This window comes from Musca vetustissima, unplaced genomic scaffold (genome assembly GCF_032173495.1).
Source record: "Musca vetustissima isolate MV318-11 ecotype Yass unplaced genomic scaffold, APGP_CSIRO_Mvet_v1 utg1615, whole genome shotgun sequence".
NCBI lineage: Eukaryota > Metazoa > Arthropoda > Insecta > Diptera > Muscidae > Musca > Musca vetustissima.
In genome coordinates, this window is record NW_026880679.1 from 5,615 (window position 1) to 28,887 (window position 23,273).

A 23,273-nucleotide genomic window follows, 5' to 3' on the forward strand; every position below is an offset into this window, starting at 1 on the left:
ATATAAGTTATTCATATATATATATATATATATTCGTGGATACATATTTAAGTATATCGGGATATGTATTATAACCTATGTACAAATATCTTATTATGAAGTATAAATAAATTATTAGATGATCCCTTGATTTTAACACATAATATAATTATTAAACAAGTAACAAGTGAAAAGCGTTTGGATACCCTCCACCATAGATATACTGTCAGGTACTTGAAATAAAAATATAGGGAACATACCAAAAAGTGTACCTATACCGACATTTGTACAAACCGATTATAGTTCTAAATATTAGTCCTAGACCCCTGTCCATCTTATTATTTCTTCCAAAATTAGTTCAAGTTCGAACATGAGGAATATCGGTCCACTCCTCCCACACAGAGGCTTAGGCCTAAATGCGGGTTACAGTTCATATATATGAATATATATATATAAGGTTAAATATCGAACCTTGTGTTCCATTTTTTTCGTATCTTCCGCATATGAAATAATTACAACAGAGTCTTAGAACCAAACCCAAACACTGAACAAAGCATAGATTTATTTTAATACAAAAAGGGGGCGAATATTAAAAATATTTGGTAGGGAGATTTGTTACAATATACGACTACAGAATACCAAATTGCAGCAAATTCGGTTGAAAAACGCGCTCAAGAAATATATATATATAGCGCTCTACCCATATATTGGAGGGTGCTTTTCGATTTCATGCCCTTTGAATGCCCACTGTGGACGATAAAAAAGTTTGGAGCGGTTTAACTTAACGACTTCATTATAAGTTTATGTGGCAGTAATCAGTAGTTTATAACGCCACGAAATATTGGCCTTGGATGTATCCTTGTAGACTTGGTTTTGGCCTAAAATTACATTAACAGTTGTTGGTAAAGATGTTTTTCTGACAGCTCTAGAGGCAACAATTATGAGCCAAACATCACAAAATTTGATGATAATATTGATTGTAGTCGGTGTAGGAAGGAGGGATGGTTGACGTTAAATCTGATATCAATTAAAAAATTTTAGTTGTAGTTGTGCAGGGAATCATATGGTCGGCCCTGATCCGCTTACTGGATTTTTCTGTAGAAAAAGGTCGGATTATTTTACATAAAAAGTTATATACACATGTTATATACAAAATCTAGGAACTGTAATCTTTTTTATAGAAAAATCTTTGGAAACTTATGATTCTATAGAAAAAATTGTCAAATACTTCGTTATATTTTATAAAAAAATCTTTCTGTTTTCCCAGAGTAAATGTTAGACATAAGCAATCTGTTATTAACACACTGCTAAACTGGGAAATTTTATTTAACAGATACCGTTTATGCTGTTCTATAAAAGCTGTCAGAAGATGGCGCTAGCATAATCAGTTGATGAAAGCTTAACAACACGTTAGTTAAGAGAACTAACGTTAGGGGGTCGATTAACTATCAAATTAAAATTACCTACAAATCGGAAAGAGAAATATTTGTGCATTTTTTCGGGACTTTATAATTTTTCCCTTTTTATACCCTCAGCCTCAGGGCTAATGAGGGTATATACATTTGGATACGATAAAAATGTGCTTCTTTAGACCAAATCTGTTTCAGACAATTTTGGAGTCGCTCAAATGCTCATACGTGTGTCCGCCTTCCTGTCTGTTTGTCCAGATGGTGCGCACGATAACTATCGAAGGGAGTAACCGATTTCATTCAAACTTTGCACATCTTAATATTTCTTTCAAACTTAGTTCAAGTTCGAATATGGGTAATATCGGTCCACCCCTTCTGTGAAAAAGGTATAAATAAAACCAGTGAGCGGAGCAGTATAGTCGGACGGGGCCGACCATACGATACCCTACACAACTACCACGGAACTCGGATGTTTATTCCGAGCCTGTATACAATATTTCGTGATATTTGCCCGACTTGCCCGATTAGAGGTCAACAGCACATTTTCCTTACATGTTCCGAATATTACAAATATTCAGTACAGCCCTTTTACTTACTTGTCCAGATTCCCTTCACGGTGGTTTGAGTTGTGATGTTAGGCTTATATTCGACTAGAAAACACACAAAGAAATTAAGTTTTCGGTCCACTTCATCCCAAATTTTATTCCGATCATCACCGAAAATTATAGGCGTTGTCCTTGACCATAATTGGAACTTCATGGAAAATTTCAAAGCCATCAGCGCGATATTTCCGCCCTCTAATGTGGTAATGGGTTACTACATAATATCTGAATACGTAAGCACGTGTAAATACTTAAGTGTAATTCCCACATCCGAATAGATACATCAATATATTTGGTATCAATTTAAAGGTCAACCACTCCTCTTGGATATACTATCAACTTATCGGGTCTTTGTTCTTCAGGGGTAAATATATACGCTATAGAATACAAATTTTGTTATTTTTCACACAAAAGTCAGAGTCGATTTGACCCGCTAAATAATGGCCGATCTTTATCAAAGCAGGCATGGTTATTCTCTGGCCCGATCCCCTCCTCCATGCAATAATTCGAGGTGTTTGCGGCCTCTGGAGCGACCAGAAAATCGGACAAAAATAAAGTTTTAGGACCATTTCACCCCCTAATATTAACTGATTTTTCCAAAAAAAAACCTTAGGGGTCTTCATTGGCTAGAACCCCTTCTACATGCAAATTTCGTGAAGATTGGTCCATAACTGTGGCCTGTATCGTGTTTACAAATTATAATGGACAGACGAACGGACGGACACACATGTCAAAATCGACTCAGCTAGTCGAGATATGACGATCGGTATACTTTTGGGGCTGCACATAGCTATAATACCTTGACAACATGGTTGTGTAGGGTATACAAATTGTTGCTTCTGATCTCGAAAAAACCCGTGAGTAATAATTAAGGAATGTCTTATTCCTCAACGTGAAACAATAGCGGATTATTGTCCGGCTTTGACACCTTAATTTTTCGAAAATTAGGATGGATCAACATTTACGGTGTATAAATCACTCCACCGAAAGAAAATTACTGATTTTTATACCCTTCACCACACTGTGGTAAAGGGTATTATGTCTTTGTGCATATGTTTGTAACAGGCAAAAGGAATCGAGATAGACCCATGGCTCCCTTTGAGAATATGCATAGAATCACTTTCTGAGTCGATTTACGAATGTCCGTCCGTTCATGTATTTTTGTTAACAAATTACAGGTCACATTTATGATCCGTTTTGGATGAAATTTGGCACAGTTCACTTATTTGGCCCAAGGACGAACCGTATTGAAATTGGAGAAAATAGGTTCAGGTTTGGATATAGCTCGACCGATTTTATGTAAATGATGCACCAAACTCCCAATATTTGTCCGATTGGGACAAAATTTTGCACAGCGCACTGAATCAGGTCCATGCTTGTGTGTGCGGAATCGGTTCAAGATTTAGATATAGCTCCCATATATAGTTTCGTCCGATTTTTTGTGAATGATGCACCAAACTCCCAATATTTGTTGGAATCGGTTCAGATTTAGATATAGCTCCCATATATAGTTTCGTCCGATTTTTTGTGAATGATGCACCAAACTCCCAATATTTTTCCAATTGAGACAAAATTTTGCACAGAGTACTGAATCATATTCAGATTGATGTCTGCGAAGTTTTGTTAAAATCGGTTCAGATTTAGATATAGCTCCCACATATAGTTCCGTTTGATTTTATGTGAATGATTCACCAAACATCCAATATTTGTCCAATTGAGACAAAATTTTGCACAGAGTACTGAATTAGGTGCAGACTGATGTCTGCCAAGTTTTGTTAAAATCGGTTCAGATTTAGATATAGCTCATATATATAGTTTCGTCCAATTTTTTGTGAATGATATACCAAACTCTCAATATTTGTCTGATTGAGTAAAATTTTGCATAGCGAATGCTATTGATAAAAAAATGATGCGTGATAAGGTTTGTTGAAATCGGTTCAGATTGTGATATAGGTCTTATATATATTTTCGTTCGATTTTATGTAAATGGTGGTTACACGAAATTTGGCAGAGGGTATTAAATTGAATATAAAGTGATTACAAACAGCAAATGGTGTATGCAACGGTTACTCAATTAGGTCCGTGTGTTTATGTATAGCTCCCATACATAATTTGACTCGATTTCATACAAATGGTACACCAATTTCCATTGATTTCAGAATGGTGTGTGAATGGAGTTTTTCAATTGGTTCAAATATTTTTCTAGATAGCACATTTAATTTCGCCCTATACCATCTCAACAGGATATTGTAGATATTAACATGTCTTGCATGTACCCAAAGTGGTGAAAGGTACCATATAGTCGGCCCCGTCCGACTTTTGAACTTTCCTTACTGGTTTATGTTCGGAATTGGTTGATATTGATCTGGAGGAGGGTTATTTTCAACAAGACGTGTAACACACCACGACGGAACTTGTTATCTTTTACGGTAATCGTGTTAACTCTCAAAGATTAGATCTCAATTAAGCACCGAGATTTTGTAATTTAACCCTTTGGATCCACATAATATGTAAGGTATACTCCTACAGTCCAGTGATGATTCAAGCCCTTAAATAGGTATCGGGTATCGTGGATTTTCGTTAAGCAGAATTCTATGAAAAGGATATGGTCCGGTAAGCAAACTCTTGGAGGCAATTATAATGAACAAATCTTTGAATACGAAATATTGAAACACCCTTTTTATTTACAATGACATTTTTTTTCTTTTCAAATATAACGGATCTCATTTTACAGCTAGCTTGACACCTGATTAATTACATTCATTTCAACATCGCCAATAAACATTTATTAAATTAGATCAGCGATATTGAAAAGAAAAATTTATCTGCAACATCGCATGATTACGTATGTTAAAGAATATTTGCATTCGTGATCTTAAAAATAGATAATTGTTTATATAAAAGAAGAAGAAGAAAAAAAACACAAAATGGTAAATTTAAATGTTTCTTTTATTTGTAATATTCATTTGAATACCCATTGCAATCATCCATCCATCCATTCCCAACCATTCGTTTCAAGAGATTAGCGACATTGGATGGGTGTGACATCATTTCTTTTTGAGACAGCATGGCAGAAAATTTATAAAAATAAAAATAAATGAAAATGTTTATTTCTTTATAACAACACAAAAATTGTTTAACAAATACAAAAATAAATAATTACAAGCAATGTCCATATGTCTGGTTGTTCGTTTGTTGACACTGATGATATGTGTACGACTGACCGCCATATAACAAAAATCATGTGCACAGCAAATACTCAGTGTGAGGGGGGAAAGTGGGGGATGTATCTTGGGGGTGCGAATAAAAAAGAGAGATACAAGTGCGAAAATTATTGCGGGTAATTAGAATTGATCGCCACAACCATCATCATCTTTATTAGATATGAATTTTTATAGTGGCGGGAAACCATTGCACCCTCTGATCTCTTTCTCTCTCTCCAAACACCGTCTGCCTGCAACTCGTTAGCATTTCAATATGATTTTGAAAATTTTGTTTATTTATTTAGATTTTTTTGTATTTGATTTGTAATTTAAGCGAACAATTATTGGGAATTTTGTGGGTGCTTAGTTTTTGTGGTTGCTGTCTTTTTATATTTCAAAATCATTTCAATTGATTTTTGTTTCGTTTTTTATTTTTTTTTTCAGAATGTGTAGTGAATTTTAATGAATGAATGAAACCCAATAACGATGTGTTAATCGATTTGCCATTTGAAAGTGTTAGAAGAGGTGTCACAGCTACATAGTAGGGGGCATTGATAAGAAGAAACATTGGCCACTTGCCCAGGATATCTGCCTGATGATTGACACACTCGAATTCATTCATAGAAATTTTGTCTTCGTTTATTCCCATTTTATGATATCAGCAAATTTTGTTGTACGATAAGAAGAAATTTTTTATCAGCACTGATGTCATTGCGATACTGTATGTTACTGTAATGTTGTTACATGCCATTGCATAAATGTTTGACTTATTTTATATTATGACCGATAAATACTTCTTTAAGGAATTGTTGTAATTGGTCACAACCAAATGTTACAATTATTAATTAAAAATATATGGGGAAATTGTGATTTTTTGGCATGCGAGGGCTATTATTATATGTTTCTATATGACACAATCTCATATTTCGATCGAAAAGTTTAGCATAAATACCTATTACATGTCTGAATATAAGATACTAGCAAAGTGCCCGCTACTTCGTATGCGGAAAGGAAATACAACAACATAGTTTGCGATTTAGTACTCTTCTTACACATAAGCACTATTTTCCGAAATCTCTCTTACTTCCATTACACAGATTAAAACCATTCGTACCAATAAGTACGAATTTCTAAAACTACCTCAATTCTACACTGCAACTGTCATTTTAATTCCCAATTTCAAGACTCCAGTTCTATATGTGAACCGAAATCCAACTTGCACCAAATTTAGTACCATTAAGTACTTTTCGTACACAAAGGTACGATGTTTTAAAGCTACCTCAATCCTGTATTCCAACAGTAGTCCTAATTCCGATTTTCAGGATTCCATCTATATACACTCAACTAAATGCAAATAGTATCAAATTTAGTACCATTTAGTACTTTTTAAAAAACATAAGTACGAAAATCTTAAACAATTTCTATCAACACCATTTCCCAACCTGTATTCTATATAAAATTTCAAGATTTTAGCTATATATGTTCAATATATGTAGAATTAGAACTAAATTTACAAATTCAGAATTCTAGCTCTTCCCGTTCACCTAATACAAGGGGTACCATATTTGGTACATTTTAGTACTTTTCGTACCCTTCTAGTACGAATCTCCAAAAACCCAGCCTTATCTCACGCCTACACACCAACAACAACCCACACTAAAAATTTCAAGCTTCTAGCTTTAGCCGTTTCGTCTGGGCGATGATCTGTCAGTCAGTCACTCACTCTCTTAACACTAAGCTCTTTTATATATATAGATATATATACATTCATTCACAGTATCTACCACACAAATAATCCGAATTGTCCCAGCATCGTAAGTTTTTTGTAAACTAAGATCAAAGGAGGAACCCATCGATCCAACTCCTCTGTCACCCCTCCTAAGGAGTCAAAAACTCCGCATACTCCAATCTGGACCCAATTCAGTACGCTGTGCTAAATTTTGTCTCAATAGGACAATCCTTTGCAGTTTGGTGCTCATTTTACATAAAATTGGACGAAACTGTATATGGGAGCTACACCCAAATCTGAACGGATTTTAACAAAACAAAACGTATACTTCAATTTGGAACTAATTCAATAGGCTGTGCAAAGTCAGTTATGAAGTCATATCGGTTATAACGACTGTATCCAAAGTAACGAGAAAAGATTCCCCTTTTTTTCATATCGGTTACAACGACATATTGCTTATAGCGAACACATTCGTCGGTCCCTTGGCAGTCGTTATAAGATATTTGTATCTGTATTAAAAATTCAAATAGAAGTATTTTTGTTGCCATCTCGGAATAAATCTTGGTGAATATAGAAACCCCTAACTCCATGGTGGCAAGCCGATGCTAACAATATTGGTACCGATGATTTGCAATTGTAGGAATGGATGGAATCGTTAATTACAATGTATATTCTTATAAAAATAATTAAAAATATTAGATTGGGGAAAAACAAAGTCATTATTTGTATATTATAGTACATTATTCAATTTGATAGGACTTTATTTAACATGCTTCAGAATGTCTGATTTGGGCCAAATATGCACCATTTTGTTGTATGATTTGTTGCCATTTTAAAGGTAACTTCATATTGCTCTCTCATAGAAGTCCTGATATCTATTTGCAAAAAACTTTAGTAGTCGATTTTCACATTAAAGAAATTTTGCAACTCAAGAAAAATATGATTATCGCTTGGTGCTAAGTCCGGACTGTATGGCGGATGCATTAATACTTCCCAGCCAAGCTCCCGAAGTTTCTGGCGAGTCACTGTAGATGTGTGTGACCTAGTAACTCACAACTGAATGCACCAAACAAAAAACAGCAAAATATTTTTTTACTGCGAAATTTCACCCTTCCAAAGAGCATAAATCTGAAATTGTTTGATCGATAATTCGGCATTTTAAAGTGGGGTACATTCGGCCATATACAGATAGAGCTATATTATTTCACTATGATGATTTTGAGTTTGTCTTTAAAAAAAATAATCCTTTAATATGGTTCGAAATTACATATGTAAGACCAATGATGCATGTATTGCCAAAAATGCGATAGGAAAAAGCTATGGTGTATGTGTCATTGAGACGTCAACGTCCGCCGCTAGAAAATATAGCCTTAAATGTCAAACATTGTGTCGAGTATTAAAACGACAATAACCACTCATAAAGTTTCTTATAATAATTAGAAAGTCCCTATTTTATCCACAAGATGTAAACATTTCATTAAGGGAACCCCCCCCATTCTCAATTTTTTATTTTTAAGATTTTAAATGGGCTGGTAAATGAATACCAATGCTTGTAAAGGTTTGTAACTTGGCACATATATATTTGAAGATTTAAAAAGGAAGAAAAATACTTTACCAAAATTTGTTGTTGTTGTTTTGTTGTTGTTTTTTGGGTTCAAAGAAAAGTCCATATTTTCGATGGCGGGCATGATAACTCCACACTGGAACATCGGAATCCGAAAATTCCAACTGTGTTAGAAAGAGGACATGTCTGGCTCTCGTATGAACTAGGATTATTGACTTTGCACAACAAATAACAAAATGGCGGAACTTTGAAATTTTTTTTTTGGAAAATCGCCTATTTTTTACCAAAAACTAAGTTAAAAAATAAGGAAGATCTTCACCGATTGGCTTTATCCTAGTTCATACGAGAGCTACACACTCCCTGAGAAACGTGTCAAAATTTGAAACCGATTGGATTATTAGTTTTTGAGTTATCGTGCCCGCCATTCACAAAAGAGAAAAACGCGTTTAAAGTTTGAGAAGCCCTTTAGCCGCCACTTGATGCTGACACAATAAATCGGCTATATCTTCAAGAGTTCTTGCGATTTTCACTTGAAATTTTGTAGAGACATTCTTGAATTAGTGTAGAATCGGATTAAATCATAAAAAATTTTGACCCCGAGAATGGGGGGGTCCCCTTAATATCAAAACTATTTTCATACTTCGTTCTATTTTACCACAATTTGCGCTCTCTCTCTCTCCCTTTGACAAAAACAAATGTATTCCTCACATTGTTCGGCAGTGTTTTGTTTTGGTATCGTCATATGTCTCTCCTCTCACTTGGTGGTTGTTTGTCAATTGTTTCTCTTGTTTACAACCTCGGTTTCTCCACTCACTCAATTATGGCTAGTTTGGCATTCCATTGTTTCTGTATTTCAGACACAGTTACCGACCTCTGCATTAGTGTTATAAAATTCGCATATGTAGTTTCCAAATTATTCCAATATAAATGCCAAAAATATGTAGATTTCAATCATTTAAATCTCCAGGATCAGTTGGTATTATACCAACCAGAAAAACAAGTTGAGCTTGGCTGCGTTTATCATACATACCGATTAAACCTCGAAATTAGAAACTTTTTTGATCTGGACAAGATTAGTAAATCACTACATGCCTATGTCAAAGGAAGATCAGTAGATATTGCCTTACAAAAAGTGATCGAATACAATGATGTCTGCGTTATAGATTTTGAAGGTGCCTTTAACAACGATTGGCACATGCGACATAATTGTTCTAAACCCCGAAAATCCAGCTACAGCTATGATTTAATAATATAGGAGGGTAAAATACAATTTGGATATTTTTAATATCGCCTCGGCATTCTGGTGAAAAATCTTTTCTGTAATTTCGATTATTATTTCTTCTGGACATTAGCAACATAATGCAATAACATAGTCCCCCATGTAAATGTCCTGAACAATTTAAGGTATTTTTAAATCACTCCACGTTGTGCAGGGTATAAATATCAGGCTTAGTCCAACAATTCAGATACAGCTTTGAAATTCTGCACTGAATCTGATATTTCTCCTAGAATGTTTGGTATGGAAAATGGAATATATCGCTCCAAGTTTTGTATAGCTTCCATATAATCGTACCGCCCAATTTTCGATATTTTCAAGGTTTTAGGATCATTATTAACCGAATCAGCCATTTCGGGTTTTTGTAGATTGATATATATTTATGCAAAAAATTATCAAAATACGGGACCATATTTTGACATAGGCCCAAAAAAAAAAAAACAAAAATAATATTTTGAGGTTATTACCCACATTTGCCATTTCGGGGTGACATACATGAACCCTATAAGTTCATAATTTGACGTAGTTTCCATTTATACCTCCCGATCGATTGTCGATAATTTAAGGTTTGTATGTGCATTTTCCAACCGAAAAAGAAACAGTTTGTTATTTCCGGGTTTTGGAAGCTATCAAACAGAAAATCATCACTGTAGGTCCATGTCACGTCCAATTTTTGGTATTTTGGCGGGTTTAGCCACATTGCCCAAATATAAAGGTCCCGCCCAGGAAAGTCTGCAATTTTGCATTTCAGGATCTTGGTAAAAAATTGCTATATTAAAGTTCATAGCCTCGTTTTCCAAACTCTGCATTTACTGAAACAATATTTCTGTGATTTTTCCGACCTGTCGATGTTTGATAAATTTGAGATATTCGAGCACCAATTTAGAATATATATTCTCGATGGTGGAGGACAGGGCCGAACTTAACCACGTTTGTAAGTGTTTTTCTCATTTTGTTCCATCTCCGAAATACCTCTTCGTTTCAAAAATGTGGCTAAAACCCTCAAAATACCAAAAATGTGACGCTATATCCCATTGTAAATACCAAGATCCGAAGTGTAGTAGCAATGTGCAAAATTTTGAAACTCTATCTGAAATATTGCAATTTTTATTGTGGTTTTATGAGACAGAAGGACATGTCTAAACATCTATTCTAATAATGAACAAATATACTTTATGGTGTCTCCACTTTATGGTGGACGTTCTGTCCAAAGAATAAACTTACAGTTCCAAAAAAGTCACCTAAACTTCTGTGAAGTGTGTGGCAACCCACACTCTCACACTTGCTGTTATTCTCAATCTCCCCAAAATTCAATTCTCCGTAACATCAAAACAAAACAAACGCGAATGGTTAGATTCCGAGAGCGCTTTGCCGGGTAACCAACCAAAAAGCTTTCGGAAATCAAATGTTTTGATCGTTTAGCTCAGTTCAGTTGATATTGCGATTCCGGTTGAGAAGCATAACATGGCGGGTGTTAAACAAATAATTGAAGATAAAAAATAACAACAACTAAAAATATTAACAACAAATTTGTGATGATAATCAAAAAATAAAAAAAAATAATTGAAATTAAAATAAATTATTGTTAATGGCAAAATATCATAAAATAATTACAATTTATTTTATGACAAATAATGAAAACAACAAAATTAGATAATATGATTTGACAACAACACAAAAATTTTGAATCATAAAGTTCATTAAAAAAATACAATAAAATTATAGAAATATATCTTCCTCAAAGATAACGACAAATAATAGCTTTGAAAATGTTTTACGGTTTAGTTGAAGTGACTTATTTCGATTTAGTCACTGTCGGTTTCACCTTTACCGTCTTGGTGGCAGTGCAAATTTTAAATGCCCTGTGGTCCCTAAAGGAAAAAGGTAGCGTCGATTCGCCGGATAATTGCCAGCAGCGAAAAAGTGTTGATGAAAATGTGACAAAATTGTTAAAAATAAATGAAAATGTGACAGAGCTGGGAAATGGTGAGGCGACAACGCCTCTTATTTTGCATAAAAGATCACCATCATCCCCGGTGACAACAACAACTACAGCGGCGGTGACCGTGTCCCATACCGCCGCCACCACCCTTCCCAAAAATGGCAAATTACAAAAACAACAAAGTGAACAATCTGAAAAGTATGTGTGAAATGAATTTTATCAAATTGGGAATTAGAAATTGAATTTTTTCGTTTTGTGATGTTGTTGTTGTTGGTTGGTTAATTGAAAACATCTGCTTTGAGATAAGAAGTTCTAAGCATTTTTTTGGAAATGTGAATTTTTTTCTGCTGTTGTCACGTTACGTCTATTCTATTGCATGTTTGAAATTTTTTGTTATGGGGAATTGTTTTGCGTTTCGTTTGTGTTTTTATTTATTTGATATTGAAAACATTCAAAAACAAACTGGTATTCAAAACTTGTGTGACAATTTGAATATTTTTGTTTTCTGTTTTCGGTTTTTTGCTATTGTTATTTATCATTTACACGGTGCTACTGCTAATAATATGATACGACTAAAATGGATTGCGGCTTTTAGAATTTTAATACACCCGTGAAGAGTGAGATATGTGTTACTATTTATATTTCGGGGACAACAATTACTTTTTATTCGAATTATAGTAAAATAGAAAATTATTTAAAATTTTATGATTCTTCATAATTTTGAAGAGTGGTATATTGGGAGTGTTTAATGTGATGTGAAAAGTGTGACACAAATTGGGGATTTATTTCCAATTTTAAAGGATATATAAAATGTTGACCATTTGTGGGAAAGTAGTGGTTAAATCCAACGTTGAACTATTCTACATAGAATGGGTTTGGAAAGTTCGGTTAAAGCCTCTGATTTAATCAAAAACCAGTAAGGAAAGTAGTAAAGTCGGACTGGGCCGACTATATGAATTTGAAGGAATTTTGACATGAAATTGAAATATGTGATTTTTATATCTTTCTGGAACCTATGCTAAATTTCATTTCATTTGGGCATGTTTAGAGTCGTTTGCGCAGAGTGGGACAGATTTGTGTAAATCGATTTAAAGCAAACTTGACACACGCTATTCGGTATGCTGCACTGTTTAAAATTTAATCTCAATAAATAAGTCGAAATTATATATGGAAGCTACGATATATCTATATCTGAACCGATTTGAAGCAAACTTGCCAGAGATTAATTTATACTAATTTCAATACGTTGTGTCAATCGGCCTAGTTGTGGATCTTTAGTGCACAATTTACTTAAAATCGGACGAAAATATATATAGGAGGTGTACACATCATTCCAGACTTAATTCAATACGCTATACCAAAATTCGTGCAAATCAAATGATTTTCAGGGACTTTAGTGCACCATTTACCTAAGATCGAGCGAAACTATATATGGGAGCTATATCTAAATCTGAACCGATTTTCACGAAACTTAGCACACATCATTCTAGACCTAATTCAATAGGCTATACCAAATTTCGTGCAAATCGAAAGATATATAGGGACTTTGGTACCTCATTTACCTTAAATCGGACGAAAATATATATTGGAGCTATATCTAAATCTGAACCGATTTTCCCAATTTCAATAGGGTTCGTCCTTGGGCCAAATAAGTGACCCATGCCAAATTTCATCCAAATCGGATCATAAATGCGACCTGTACTTTGTTAACAAAAATACATGGACGGACTAAATCGACTCAGAAAGTGATTCTATGCATATTCTCAAAAGGAACCATGGGTCTATCTCGATTATTTTTGCCTGTTACAAACATATGCACAAAGACATAATACCCTGTACCACAGTGTGGTGAAGGGTATAATGAAGTGGCATCTTCATATAGGGAATATTAAAAATAAGTAAATCTATGCAAACAACGTTTTCCACTGATATCTTGGAAACTACTGGAGACTGGAGAAATACCACATTGCAGCCACGTTTAATGTAAAATTTTCACCATATGGTAATGAATAATAGACGGGATTATAACACAGGGGATATACCAAAAAATGGACCTATACAGTGTATTTTTCAAAGTGATATTATCTACATTAATTGGGAATAGTTTCAATAATCTCAAAACTCGATGGACCAATATTGATAACCAATAGTAGGCTGGAAAACGTGTCTATAATCTTCCCCGAGATTAAGAGGCCAAAATCATACGTTGTGCCAAATTTTGTCTCAAATTAATAATTATGAGGAATGTGGTTCACCATTTTCTTGAAATAGGACGAAAATATTTATGGAAACTATATCCAAATCTGAACTGATTTCAACGAAACTTGCCACAGGTTAGGTTAAACTAACTTCAGTGCGTTTTGTGCATATCGGCCATATTTTGGGTCTTTGGTGCATCATTGTATATTGGAGCTATGTCCACCGATAGTTTCGTCCAATTACTTAAAATTGGACGAAACTAGATATGGGAGTATATCCAAATCGGAACCGATTTTAACAAAACTGGACACACATTATGTTATATGGTCTGTTCCAGAACCTACAAGAATGTACAATTTTTTACTACCATAACAAATTTTTCTTTATGTTATCGGAAAAAATAGTAAAAATTAGTAGATTCTTGCAGTACGGGAACAGACCAATAGTAACTTTAGTAAGTTGTGAAAAAGGTTGTGCAAATCGGCTTAACGTTGGGTCTTTGGTGTACCATTTACTAGAAATCGGACGAAACTATATAGACGGAGGGATAGACTGTATTCTCTAAAGGAACCATGTGTCTACCTCGCTTCCTTTTGTCTGTTACAAACATATGCACAAAGACTTAATACCCTTAACCCTTTGTGGCCCAATGTTGCCCACAAGCAACAAAATGTTTTAGAGCTTATATTTAATACGCGGGTAGTAAATGTATATATTTTTTGGATTGCATATGTCAAGAGCTGATTAAATTTCAAATTTTTGGTCAAGTTATACGCTTTTCAATAAATAGATGGGTGCAAAAATATGTACAGTACCAATTTGTGTATACAGTCCAAAGTTTTTAAATCGCTTCGTATTCGAAATGTACGAATTGTACCCTCCAAATTGTTGTTGAATTTTTAAAAAAGAACCTAAAAATAATTACAAATATTTTTCCGTCGATATCGCATTTGTGTTTGTGGATATTGTACTTTTATTTTTCGGAAAGAAGGTACTGTCTCCCGAATGCATAATTCTATTGTTACGGATATAAATTCGGGGCTCAAAGGGTTAAAAAGGGGGTTATATGGGGACTACCCCTAAAAGGGGGCGAATATTAATAATTTTTGGGAGGGATACTTATTGCCTTAAAAATAACAAATTACAGCGAATTCGGTAGAAAAAAGCGCTCAAGAAACGTAAAATACCGGAAATAGGGGGGTACCCTTATATGGATGGTACCCGAAAATATGAACGAATTCGGTTTAAAAACTTCTGCAAAATCCTCAAAATCCAAATGTTTGGGGGGCACCGTTGTATGTGAGATACCCCAAAATCAATATTATCTGTTGAAAAACCTCCCCAAACTACCCAAAACGGTTGAAAATGCGCTTAATGACGCCAAAAAACCCAAAATTGGGACTACTTAATATGGAGGATATGCCTAAACGTGACCGATATTGATCTGATAAGAACACGAAAAAATCAAATTACACAAATTCAGCTCAAAAATCTGCTCAAAATAGTCAAAACTGAAAAATAGACAAATATTAATAATTTTTGGTAGGGATATTTGGTATCCAGTGGGAATTCAAAATGGCCCCAATTCTGTTGAAAAGCGTATCGAAACTCCTCTAAAAATCGAACATCTGGGTAATATGAGTTATCGACTCTTCTGCAGAGAGACCAGCATATGTGGGTTTTGTTGACCCATTACTGTATGTGGTCTTTCAATTTATACCCTCCACCATAAGGTGAACTGTATATTAAATTTGTCATTCATTTTCAATACCTCGATCTCTATATTTTTGATTGGGAAAAATGTCTATGTCGATTTAGGCATGCCCCTCAGTCTGTTGAAATAAATAGAGCTTTGCGATTTTGCATGTAACTGTACTCCACATTATTCGGTATTTTGGGAGTTTGAATACGGTTTTCAGCCAATTTGACTATAATTTGGTACGTTGAGTTTTCGTCCGGAAACGCATCTTGCTACTAAAACTTGGCAGTAATTTAGTATTTAGTTTACATATAGCTTCCATACATATTTTCATCCGATTTCATCAAAATGATGTAGCAAATAACTAAAGTTTGTCCGCTTAGGACGAATTAGTGCACAACCTACCAAATCGTCCTCCAAAGATGCTATGTCTATTCTATCAAGAGATGCTCATATGTACAATATTCTTTAGTAGATATGATCATCTCAAGTGGTGAAGGGTATCATATAGTCGACTTTTGAACTTTCCTTTCTGGTTTACATTTTGTCTTATTGGTGAAAATACATATATCCATCTTGTCTGGATTAGTTTTTCAAACAATTCTGTGGCATGTGGCTGACCCGGACTATGATTTCCTGGTCAACTCGAAAGGCTTCTAAAGGATAGATAAGCGTTTCAGTGCCGTCGAGTTTTAGATATTGTTCCCATATACATATAATATCATATTCTACAAGCGAATAATGTTTGATTGGAGTTGGTTCATATAACGATATATGTATATTTAATAACGTCCGATTTCATTGTAATAGTGCACTCCAATCGGCAGAATATTGTAGAAATACAATACCCAATCAGTATAGAAGAACATTTTTAACTTTTGGTCAAATCACTTCAGACATATACATATAAATTAAGATACTTTAGAATATATTTTGCATATACTCTATGTGGTGTAGGGTATCATAGTTGACACCGTTCGACTTTGCCAGATTTTTTTCAAAATCAACCACAAATTTAGCAAATTTATATATCCTTTATCTCGCAAAACCTGAGAAACGAAGACAAAATTCCCAATCTTCCATTAAACTCTTAAAAAAATAATTTTAAAATCTTGAGAATTCCACTTTAGCGTCCACTTTGAAGAAATAAATACTAACAAAAAGTAGCACCGTATTGTTAGATAATCGTGACCAACTTCAACCTCGTAAAACAACACAAATTTCGTTTTTTATTATGCTTATTAATTTTGAATATTTTATTAAAACCCCATTAAAATGCGATAATAATTTGCATTAAACATTTTTGTTTATTTGTTGTTCTTCTTCTTTGTTTATTCTATTCGTTTTTTTCGTTTGGGAATGATCGCCGCTTGCATGCTCACCTGTTTAACTACGTCTTTCACACACACAGCCTTTCATATTTTTCTTCTACGTCTACAATAATAAATGCATCTTCATCGTCTTCGTCCCCAACCATATCGTCTGCGACGTCTACATCTTCATCGTCATCATCACAGACACCGCCAACATTATCGATACGCCATTCAATGGGTAATCTCTTCAATGGCAATACCGGATATTCATTGCCAAATTTTGCCACAGCCATCACGTCCTGTTACCCCGATAACTTGAGTGATGAATAGTAAGTTGCATTTTTTATTTAATATTTTTTATTATTTTATGTATGTATATCATTTTATTGATTCTTGTTGTTGTTGTATTTATGTAATTTTAATTCATTTTGCAAAAATTGATTGTGTTAATTACGAATTTATTTAATATTTTATGTGTTTCATTTATCAATTTATTGCATAAAAAAGGAAAAATAAGGTGACCATATTTATTGACCGATAAAAATATGTAATATTTCAGACGCAAAGAAATATGCAATGATTAATTGAAATTAAAGCAAAATAGGTATATTAATCACTTGTTATATTACTACGCGGAATTGATAGGGAAAAGTTTAAATCAGGATCCAATATTTAACCGCACACGTGCTTTCGGTAGATAAGCGTATATATCACCACACACATCCTATCACACATATAATTGTGGCAACTGAAAATCCATTGACTCACACAATGGCAGACATCTTAGAACATAATAAAACCAATTTTCAAAAATGAGATAGCTATAAAAATACAAATCTGGTAGTCATCAAGTGAAAAAAGCGTTAAATTCGGCCGGGCCGAACTTTGGATACCCTCCGGCCTAAATGCTAGCCGGTATATTTCATTATCGTCATTTTCGAGTTTTCTTTTCACGATGTCCTTAGAAGGCGGAATGATTGCAACAGATGGCTAAATCGACTTAAAATTCCATATTTTGTAAGGTAAAAACTGACAATTTCGAGAAACGAATATCTATTGTAGAATACGCATTTATGGGGACAACTCCAACACACCAAACAAATCAGCTAACTATTTTAATATAAACCTGTAAGGAAAGTAGTAAAGTCGGACTGGGCCGACTATATGATACCCTTCACCACTTTGGTATATTCTACAAATGTATTCTAAAAGACGACGCCTTTTAGAAGGAACATTGACATAAAATTGAACGAACTTAAATATGTGATCTTTAAATACATCTAAACCGACTAACAGAATGACATATGTCATTCTGCAACCTATGAACTCTTTAAAATTTAATCTCAATCAGATACCCATTGATTAATTGGTGTACAATTAACATGAATAAGTCAAAATTTTATATAGAAGCTATGCTATATCTCTATCTGAACCGATTTCAAGGAAACTTGCCAGCGATTAATTTATATTAACTTCAGTACATTGTATCAATCGGTCTAACTATGGATCTTTAGTGCACCATTTACTTAAAATCGGACGAAAATATATATAGGAGATGTATGTAAATCTGAACCGATTTTCACGAAATTTTGCACATATCATTCTTGACTTAATTTAGTACCTTATGCCAAAATTGGTGCAAATCAAAATATTTTTAGGGACTTTGGTGCACCATTTACCTAAAATCAGGCGAAACTATATATTGGAGCTATATCAAAATTTGAACCGATTTTCACGAAACTTAATTCAATACGCTGTGCCAAAATTCGTGCAAATCTCATGATTTTTAGGGACATTGGTGCACCATTTATTTAAAATCGGGCGAAACTATATATGGGAGCTATATATAAATCTGAACCGATTTTCACGAAACTTAGCACACATCATTCTAGACTAAATCAAATGATTTTCAGTGACTTTGTGGTCAATTTACCTTTATGGGAGTTATATCTAATTCTGAACCGATTTTCTCCAATTTCAATAGGGTTCGTCCTTGGGCCAAATAAGTGACTTGTACCAAATTTCATCTAAGTCGAATTATAAATGCGACCTGTACTTTGTTTACAATTTAACATCAACAGACGGACAGAGAGACGGAGAGAGTTGTTACCTATACGACTACAAAATACCAATTTACAGCGACAGGGGGGGATACCGTTATATGGGGGCTACCGGAAAAAAATTAACCTATATTTATAATTTTTAGTGGAGAGATTTGCTACCCAAAAAGAACTCAATGTACTAAATTACAGACAATTCGGTTGAAAATGCGATCAAAACCCCCAAAATATGAAAATTAAAGATACCGTTATATGGGGGCTACCAAAAAAAGTGGACCGATATTTATAATTTTTAGTGGCTTCTAGCTAGTAATGCTTAGAAGTTAGGACAGATCATCATTTGTGACCTCTGACGACCCAAAAAGTACCGCTTCTGGGTGGCTAAAATACCTTCTCGCAGAAGAATTTAAAGATAGACCCACGTTTAGAAATAATTGTCCGAGCTGATTTTAAACATTTTAAGTGTAATCAAATATAAATATTCAGTATAGGTTTATATCATGGTATAATAATAGAAGGTAACAGCAAGTGTTGTTGAACAACAATCGATACAACAACCACATGGACATTTGTTGTTGTAAGTTATACTAGTGTCAACGTTATTTGACAGAAAAATGTAAACAAACAAAATTTTGAAAATGAAATATTTTCGAATCATCAAAATAAAATTTGAAAAACATGAATGAAAATCTATTAAATTTACATTTCTATCGCTTCCACATATTTCCTATAATTGAGTCATTACCACTTATATGTGTAACACATATGAAAATGCGGGAAATTGCGAGTTATTCAACGAAGAAAGATTTGCTTCCTCAAAATTTCCCAGCAGGCAGATTGAGTAACTTGAATACGGGAGCACATTTAATAAAGAACAGTTTCAAATTGTATGCGTTTCCAATTTTCCTGTTGGGTGATTTTTAAAAACATAATTTGTGAAATTCATATTGACACTAGTATTACGTTGGAATCAAATCAGCTGGGATTTGCTGTTACCTTCTATAATTGTACCATGGGTTTATATTTAGACATAGCTTCCATATACAAATACTAAGCTTAGAAAAATCATATTTTCGGGGAAGAAGTTTCTTATTTGATAAATTTTCAAATCATCCAATTATAGCCACTTCGGCGAGTAAATGCAGGTAAAACCTTTAAAATACTGAAAACCAGTCAGGACTTTTGCAGCAATTACATACATTTTCGCTCTTCAAGTTCCCGGAATGCAAAATTACAGCCACTTCGGTGGGAAAATGCCTTCGAAATTCTAAAAATGAGACGGTACAGTTATATAGGTGGCAATACAAAAACGTGGACCGATTTATCCCATTAGTAATGCCAAAGTAATTTCAATTGACAAACTGTCAGACTTTCGCACATAGAATTTCATTTCAAGGTGTTTCGATAAATTTAATATACACTCCATCTTATGGTGGAGGGTATATCCCAAAATCTTTTCCCTGGTCGATATATCATATATAGAGGTCTAAACCTTCAAGAGTTGAAATACGAAGTCTGCTGAATTCCAAGAGTTTAACTTGTCTTTTATTTCAAAGAAATAGCGACTCAAGTCATTATCTGCGAAAAAAATATTTGTTATATGTTTTTAATTGACAAGTCCAGTCATTTAACAGATATTTTGTATTTAACCGATCGGTTTTTATCGGAAAAAATTAATGTAATTTAGTGTCTGAAGATTAAATTAACTGAAGATTGGTCACCATATTTTTCCAGCATAAGCATCATTACACATTATCTATTCATATTACAATTAACTAAGAATTTGTTTTCCCTCCATTCCCTTCTGTTCAACAGTCACGAAGATGAGGATACCATATCGCTGGAAAATCTCTTACCCTGTGATCACACCGAAATTTATTCATCACGTAAAATTAGTTATATCATTGATGAGCTGCTACAAACTGAAGGCAATTATATCAACAATCTGAAGAAGGGTCTACAAAATTATGGCAACTTGGATAAATACGATAAACTACCCGATTCCCTACGGGGCGCTGATAAACAACAACAATTGTTGGGTAATATTAAGGAGATATTGGATTTGCATGAGAAACAAATTCTACCGCTGATGCTGGGTAATCAACGGGATTTGAAGACAATGTTCGATGAGATGACATCATATATCGATGTAAGTTTGTTGCTTTGTTTGTTTAGTTTTTTATTTCAGTTTTTTTAAGAAAATATTATTTATATTGGTTTTTGTTTAAACTTCGATGTGGATGTTTATATTAGAATAAATATTATTTTTTTTTGTTATTATTTAACTAATGTATTTATATTTTGTTTGCTATATACAAACGGGTATCTATGTTTGTTGGTGTGTTGAACACCTGTTAATAAGTTCCTCTAGCCATTTAAGAAAACGTGTGAAGAAAAAAAACAAAACATTTTTGAAAAAATATGTATGTATATGTTTCGTGTCGTTAAATTATTTAAATATAATATGTCTAAAAGTTGTTGTTGCTTCTGAATATTTTAGTTAGAAGATGCATAAGTTATGAAATCGAAATGAAGTTATCATGATTCAATATTATTTATTACTATAGACGTTTTTTAAAGTCGCTAAAAACTAGAAAGTATCACAACAAATCTTTTAATTAAAAATATTAAAAAATCGACGATATTTTTATTAGGGAGTTGCAATTTTTAAAAAAGTTTTTTTTCTACCAAACTAAATCGAACTAGTTCGTTATCCAAATATTTTTCGTGATGATATTATATATCTATGTCAATTCTATGGATTCTTCATTGTAGTTCCATGTCGGTAACCATGCAAATGTTCGCGTCAATTGGACAAATCTGCAAATCTTTGATGCATCATTTATCGGAATATATGAATATAGCTCCCAAAATCTGATTGCATTTAAATCAATTATCTATTGCATGCTAAACTTCGTGCCAATTGGGTATACGTAATGACTTTCGTGAACCATATGCATGATATCGGCCTTAAATATATATGGGATCTATATCTATATCAAAACCGATTTCAACAAAACATAATGCACGCCATTCTATCCTCAAACTCTGAAACTGATGTATATCCTTAAAAGTAACTATTAGTCTATTTCGTTTTAATTTGCATGTCACAACTATATTCACGAAAACAATACCCTGCGGTGTAAAAATAATGACAGACGGTTTTTTTTGTCGAATATCAATCTGAAAAACCAAAATAAAGGCAATCTGTTTGTGAAATGCCATATAGAGTTTCAAAATGCCGAAAATTGGGTCGGACCTTTATATGGAGGCTATGTCTAAACATGGACCTATAGTGTATTTTTTGTAAGGAGGTCATAAAATACCTCTTTACAAAAATGACACTTTGACACCCAAAATGCCAAATTATAGAAGGAAGCTTTTTATGAGCTCAACACTTGGACATGTATTGAATATTTCCTACCAATAATTGTTTACTCTCTCCAAGCACGAAATACGGACATTAAAGCAACATAGATTGGCGGAACCCTTAAATGGACGCCTTATCTGAATTAAAATTTTTCTGTGAGGGTTCTATTATCCTCCGAGTAACCGAAGGGAATATGCCACTTAGATTAGAAAAATACCGCTAAAACATGAACCAAAATTTAACATTTTCTCTGAGGAGATATATTATTTACCGAGAATCCGAAATGCTAAGTTAAAGTCAAAAGGGAATATGTCGAAATCTTAACCTATATCTAAATTTCGTAATTTTCGGGTCATAATTGTGACCTCTAGATCGTCCAGAAAAACAGACGAAATAAAGTTAAGGATCTTCTTTAGCCAGAACCCAGCCAGAACTATAATGGACAGACAGACGGACGGACAAACATGTCTAGCTGGTCGAGATATGGCGATCGGTATACTAAAACAAACTCTTGGGCCTCTTGTAGGGCATAAATTAGGATTCTGAAACGGGGTTATATATTAAAAATTTTCTATGGGATGGAAATTTGGCCTCAAAGTTCCTGATATAAAAAATAACCGATATTTAGTGTGGCAATTGACCGCTAGCATCTTTAAAATACCGTAACCTTGGGTCAGACTCTTTTATGTTACAAGTAAAAACCAGTAAGGAAAGTAATAAAGTCGGACGGGGCCGACTATATGATACCCTTCACCACTATGGGTATATTAAACAGAATTATTAAATGAAATTGGATGAAATAAAAAATATGTGATATTTATCTAAATGTGAATCGGACTAGATCTATCCATAAACATGTCATTCGTTTAGGACAAAAGTATGAAAATCGACTTCAAACAAATCGACTTCTAGAAAACGTAACTACGTT

The 23,273-nt window shown here is 33.8% G+C and overlaps 1 protein-coding gene across 1 annotated transcript in view; it reads left to right on the plus strand.

The window, feature by feature from the left end:
• The first annotated feature begins 11,531 nt into the window (after positions 1-11,531).
• The window catches only part of LOC133326431 (triple functional domain protein-like), a 40,326-nt gene continuing 28,584 nt past the window's right edge, over positions 11,532-23,273 (plus strand). Inside the window, exons 1-3 of the mRNA XM_061535083.1 lie at positions 11,532-11,902; positions 17,014-17,244; positions 20,791-21,124. Of these exons, the coding sequence (XP_061391067.1) occupies positions 11,532-11,902; positions 17,014-17,244; positions 20,791-21,124 (936 nt within the window). The remainder of the gene's footprint in view (positions 11,903-17,013; positions 17,245-20,790; positions 21,125-23,273) is intronic.